Below are 6107 nucleotides of genomic sequence, written 5' to 3'. Positions count from 1 at the left end.
CCAACACGCAACAATGCAGAAACTCACTAAACATATTGCACTAATCTGCACTACCAGCGTTGGAAGGCCAGTGAGATCGGTCCACAACCTGACGATCCTGAGTCGCTGTATCTCCCTCTTTCTACGTGATCAGAACGATGGCACCGCTTCCTGAATAATGGGTATCTGCTCCTGAATGTGCATTTCTTTTATAGAAGGCAGTGGGATCAATTTTGGTTAAAAATATAACAGCTGACATCACGAGGGCGGTGGATAGGGAAAAATGGCGATAGAAGAATGTTGTGTCTTATCTGAGGCTACGGGCCCATGTTCTCTAGGTCCGAAGCGAAATGTTAAAACGGTTTGCAAGATATTCGTTTTTTTAATATTTCCCTTTATCGACGTGTGTATGTTGTATCGACATTTTTGCAAGGTTGATCAATGTCACTTCAAAGCATTCATTGCTGGGGACTATGCCGTTGTTCCACACAGAAGAGTTATTTATAGCGACTGTTTTCCTCTTCTCGTACTCGTCGGACGCGCGCCGTTCTTCGCACACTCAATCAGTACCAGAAACAGAAAGTACATGATGTCTTCCAGGGCTGCAGTAGGTGCACTCTTCTACCACGACTACTGTTGTTCCAATTTGTCAATCGGAATAATGTCAGCTTTGTTGGACCACGACTGTCTAAAGCGTCGCTGTCTTGTCTCCTCCTTTTTATCTTGCATTCTTACACTACATGAAGATTTCCCTGTTTCGGGTTGATCGATGCAATATGAAAGGTTGTTCCTCTTGCAATTCCCTAGTTTACATTGAACCCGCGGTCTGTTCTGACTTTTCTTTTTCTCGGACTTGGCTAAGGGATTCGTCAGTTTTGATCAAAGTCCATGTTTCAGATGCGTATGTGAGTACTGCATTGCTAGATGTTCGTCATAATCCTCTAGATAGGTTAAGGTCGAGATGACTTCGAACTTTCGGCCTACTATTAGTACGTCACCCCCACGTATGCTTCCTGCCGTTGCCGGTTCTGTTTCGGAAAATTTGTTGAATTTGTGGCTGATGCTGGTACCAACATGAATTTGGTTTTGCTCTCGGTTATCTGTAGGCAGAGCTTGTCCGCTCATTTCCTATATAGAGCTGAGCTACTTTGGAGAGCCTACAATGTCTATGTTATCGGAATAGACAAGGGTTTGCTGAACTTGTAGTAAATGGTCTCTAAGGTCTACACTCAGGAGTTCCGAATGCCCAGTTCTAGCGTAATGTTGAAAAGAATACAAACTAGGTGACATTGTTTGGCTTAATCGACTTGGCACAATGGTTTAGAACGGCCCTTCATATCTCTTCAATGCTCGGTGACAGAACCAGATTAGTATCCGCCAGTGGAGCCTCTGGCTGCTCGAAAATTTTGGTCGTTGAGTAATTCATCAAAGTGCTGGGCCCATCGCGAAAGGACCTCTCGCTGGATACTGATCAGATTTCCAACCTTATCCCGAAAACAAATGACTTTAGGTATGAAGTTGTTTCTGTGACCTGCTACCGTTTTCAGAAATTGTCCTGAGAGTCCCTAACACACTCTGTTTTCATCAAGTTCACTAAGGCTTTCAGCTTTTCATAATTGTTTCAGAATCGTAATCGTTTTCTTGTGAACTTTATTCTTTGCTTTCCTTTTAGAGCCATTAAAATAGCGAACTGTACGCATTGCACGACGATATACCTGCGGTGGCTGGGTCGCCATCATGAACGCAGGGGGACGCATTTATGGCAGGACTATAAACCTCAAACCATAAATTTAAATTTATCACTATCAACTGCTTCATTGTGTATTACTGTAGACTGAACATTAATACAGTGCCAATTCCAGAAACACGTGTACAACATCAGTACAAGATTTCATAGCTGAGAACTTCTCTGGGCTGGTTATCCATCACCAGCAGACTGAAATACTTAAGAAAATACGTACCTTTTTCCAAATGTTGCCAGACTTACACACCCGCAAAACGCAAACAAATCGGATATGTTTGAAGCTAGTATAATTTCTTCAGTTATGGCAAGTACATTCATTTTTATCAAAAACTGCGTAAACAAGTAAGAACAAGCAACCACCAATAACCAAATATGGTAGTTCAAGAACACAGAACACTCAAGAACCATTAGCCATTGCATAGTGGAATGGCAATATCATGGCCAACAATAGTGGAATCAACAAACATTTTGCAATTGCAGGATATCTGCATAATGGCCTTTCAGATACCAATCAGATAATGAATACTTTCAGATACCAGAAATACGTTTCTCTGCGCCACGGTGCAAATAGAAATTCTTCTTCTTCTTCTTTTGGCGCTACAACCGCTGACCAGTCTTGGCCTGGCACCAGAGACAATGTTAATCTCTGATGCTCTTCTGTAACATTTTAATTTTTACGGACGGGATTGTTAGCCCCGCGCCAACCCCCTGTCACGCCGGTATCGGGAATCGAAACCATGGCCGGTTGAGTTACAACCAATCCCGGGATTCGAACCCAGGCCAGCTGCGCTGACAGCGAAGAGCGTTACCGACTGCTCTATCAGCGGGGGCCAAATAGAAATTAACAGCCCTCAAATCCAGATTCTTATTTGTGGTGACTTAAATGCTCGCCATAAACTGTGGAAAAGTTGCTCCGCCAGGCTGCCGAAAATATACATAGTCACATATATAGAAAGGAACATAAAATTATTCAAAACAAATTAATAAAAACAACTTTAAACTTATTTCCCTGGCACAATACAGTACAACAACACGGACTAAGCATAGGGGCACTACTAAACATACACCTTACCGAACTAGAAATGTTTACGCTGCAATCAGAAACGCCGTGCAAGCACGTTCAGTTACCTGAGCACGCTGTAATAGGTAAACTGTCAATAGTTTAGGTTTATATTTAGGCTAACACTTATAAGTAAGTACAAACTTGCTTAGATTTTGTAGAAAGTTGTGTTGTATCTTACGTAGATGGATGCGCGAGTTTAATTTGGGATTAATTAATTTTGAGCAGTTATTTAATTGCTGTTTTTTTATTTCGTACAATAGAGACTTTGGACGGTTAAGCTACATACGTCTCTTTTATCTCTAACTAGCAGTTCCCGGCGCGCGTCGCTGCGCCTCATTTCATCCTTATTTCTCGATTGGGAGGCGTTTCAGAGGACTTCTTGGTGACGTATCCGATCAGCTTCCCTTTTCACTTCCCGTTACACCTACTTTTCAAACGATCGGGCTTCCCGGTGACGTATTCGCTCAATTTCCCTTCCCGCCTCCCGTTACTCCTCCGTTTCCCGGTGACGTATCCGATCGGCTTCCCGTTGGATACATGTCAAAACTCGCACCACCTGAGTTTGGCTCAAATTGCTTGAAAATTATTCAAGCTTTGCTTACATTAATCCAGATTTTGTATGGGAGCCCTCCTTTGTAATGATTGGAGGGGTTTCAAACATTCACCACAACATTTCCCCTTCCTCAAAACTCCCATCTGCCGAATTTGGTTCGATTTGCTTTAAAACGATTGTATGGGACGTTACGAATGAGCGTTACGTATGGGCGTTACGCATGGGACGTTACGGTGCGTTACGTTTGTATAGGAGCCCCCCCTCCCCGGAGGTGTGGGAGGGTCAAACTTTCCTATTCACAATCCGGGGTCACAAAACTACGCTGTGCAAAATTTTACGCGGATTGGTTCAGTAGTTTTGGAGAAAATGCGGTACAGACGGGTGACAAACAACCATTTTTATATATATAGATTCCAGTTCTATCTTATGTATAATTTGTATTCTCATTTTGATTCTAATTTAATTCTACTTCCATTGTAGAGACTCTGAGCTGTGAAGCTTCAGTTTCTGTGAAATTACTACTGTGACCAAAAACAAACGGGTAATCATGAGTCATGCATTATCACTTCCTTCCCAATGACCAGACGGCCAACAAAGAATACTATTTGAATGTTATGCGTTGTTTGCTTAATGCTTTGCGGCAAAAAAGACCGAATTTATGGAGACACAATTCGGAGAACGCTTAAACGAAGAATGTGTTTAAGGCTATTTCTAAAAAGGAAATTTTCGGATAGCTTCGAAAGTTGGAACAAATGTAAACATAGCGTTATTGTATAAAGTAGGGATTATTTTGAAGGTGATGACATCGAATTAGAAGAATAATAAAAGATCTTTCTAGGTATAAGTGAATTCCCCATATGCTTTGGCATTGAAAGTAGTTTCAATTACCACAGTAAAAGTTATTGAATCGCGGATTGCGAATTGAGGCATCTTTTAAATTTATTATAAAATTTAGTACGTGGTACGATCGGTAGCACTGGAGTAGCAACGTCTCGTCCGTAGATGTCCGTAGTTCAGTTCGATCACGAACATTGCATTAATTTAAGTGCAAAACTTCAAAAACGTGCCTGATACAGCTGCCGTTCTTACACTTACTGTCCGTCCACTTACTGTGTAAGAAATCCGTCTTGGTGCCACAGACTACGCCCATGTCAACTTCCACAACTTTCCACGAGAACGGCACCAATTGGGATTATTTGGTGGTTTGTGATCTCTGCACTACTTGGAAATAAAGTCTCATACAAAACTAAGTATTCAACAAGTTTTTCAACAGAATCTAGAAAAGAGACGAATACATTCGAATAGTCATTTAATCGAATTTATTATTGATTATTTGTAAAACAGTAGAGCAATATTTTTCTGACGAGGGTTTTTACATTTAGGAGGTGAAGTAAATAGAAACTGTTTATAATAAGCGTTTGTTGATTGGTGATAGATGTTGTGGTTTCTACTGCATTTTTTAATTTTCAAACAGCTGACCACATTAGTAAACATGCGTGTTGACCAAAATCGTTTATTGGTTGTTAATTTGTTTTTCGTTGCCAATTTTTCCATTCCACACTGTTCAAGATATAGTTTATTCATATCTATATTTATGCACATTGAGTAAAGGAAGATAGAAATCTAGATCACTCGTTTCCTAGGCGCCTTCAAGTTGTTTTTCTGACGAATGCTTGTCAACCGTACGATGCGATTCTTACTATGCGATTCTTGATATCCTTACAGGGGCGTCACGTCAATTTTGTCGCATGTCACAAAAGTCTTACTGCGCTGCCACACTGTGCATAACTGTTACGCGTAACACGTTATGGGTCTGCTGACCCACAACGCTTTTGACACCTACTGATCGCTTTACTGTCAAAATTGTCGCGGTAGGAGGCTGTTATATCCGTTGTTATGTGCCGTGTGGCACCGCAGTTAGACAACAACATTTATAATAACAGTTTGTTTTGTACATCGGGGGGCCGACTCGACTCGCTGGTTGATGTCCTAGTCCTTTGGGGCGCGTTAGTGGCGTTCATTGTGATGTATTCGCGGTGCTACGGATACGGGGCAGTGGCGCAGGACGAGTACGCATATTATCCCGCACCAGCCGGACAGTTCACGTTAAATGGATGGTCACAGAACTCACGTTCTTGATTCCAGAACTGATTCGGTGGGCACTCCAGGACGTGCACGACGCCCCAGACGCAGCGGTAGAACATGGAGCAGTTGGGATGGGGATAATAGAACACTTGGTTCGGAGGACAAAATGGCGGATTGCCTGGCGAAGGTGTTGGCGCTGGCGTGGGATTGGGAATAGGAGTGGGCACGGGAGTTGGTATGGGAGTTGGTACAGGAGTGGGGACGATAGTGCCGGGGGAGGAAGCAGTTGGAATTTCCGCTGGAGGTAGAACTGTCGGAACCGTAGGAAATATTGGTCCAGCGGTTGGAACCGTCGGCACAATGTCAACAGGTGGCGCCGGAGTTGGAAATTGATCTCCAGGGCCAGCGGTCGGTGGCGTAGCCACGTTCTCCACGCATACCGATACCTCGGGCCGATTGCAATTCATGATGGTGAGGTCAAATACTAAGGTTGGTGCACATTCGCGTATGAATCCTTCCTGGTTGATGCACAGATAATATAGGTTGCAGTCTGTTGGATGCGGCCTGTTGTTGGTACCCACATTATCAAAGCAAGCTGTAAAAGGATCTATAATGGGAGGACCTACTGGAGGCAACGGGACTTCTCCCGGTTGATCCAGTATACACGTGGACGTCTCTCGAGT

The 6107-nt window shown here is 43.0% G+C and overlaps 1 protein-coding gene across 1 annotated transcript; it reads right to left on the bottom strand.

Moving 5' to 3' along the window:
* Positions 1–5417: 5417 nt before the first annotated feature.
* LOC128276443 (uncharacterized) lies at positions 5418–5988 on the bottom strand (the record flags this gene model as incomplete). The annotated part of the gene is made up of 1 exon (XM_053014903.1): positions 5418–5988. A coding segment is annotated over one exon (571 nt), but the record flags the coding sequence as incomplete, so codon positions are not given.
* Between the last annotated feature and the right edge of the window lie 119 nt (positions 5989–6107).

This window comes from Anopheles cruzii, unplaced genomic scaffold, assembly GCF_943734635.1.
Source record: "Anopheles cruzii unplaced genomic scaffold, idAnoCruzAS_RS32_06 scaffold01214_ctg1, whole genome shotgun sequence".
NCBI classification, from domain to species: domain Eukaryota; kingdom Metazoa; phylum Arthropoda; class Insecta; order Diptera; family Culicidae; genus Anopheles; species Anopheles cruzii.
This window is presented reverse-complemented; position numbering and strand designations above follow the sequence as displayed.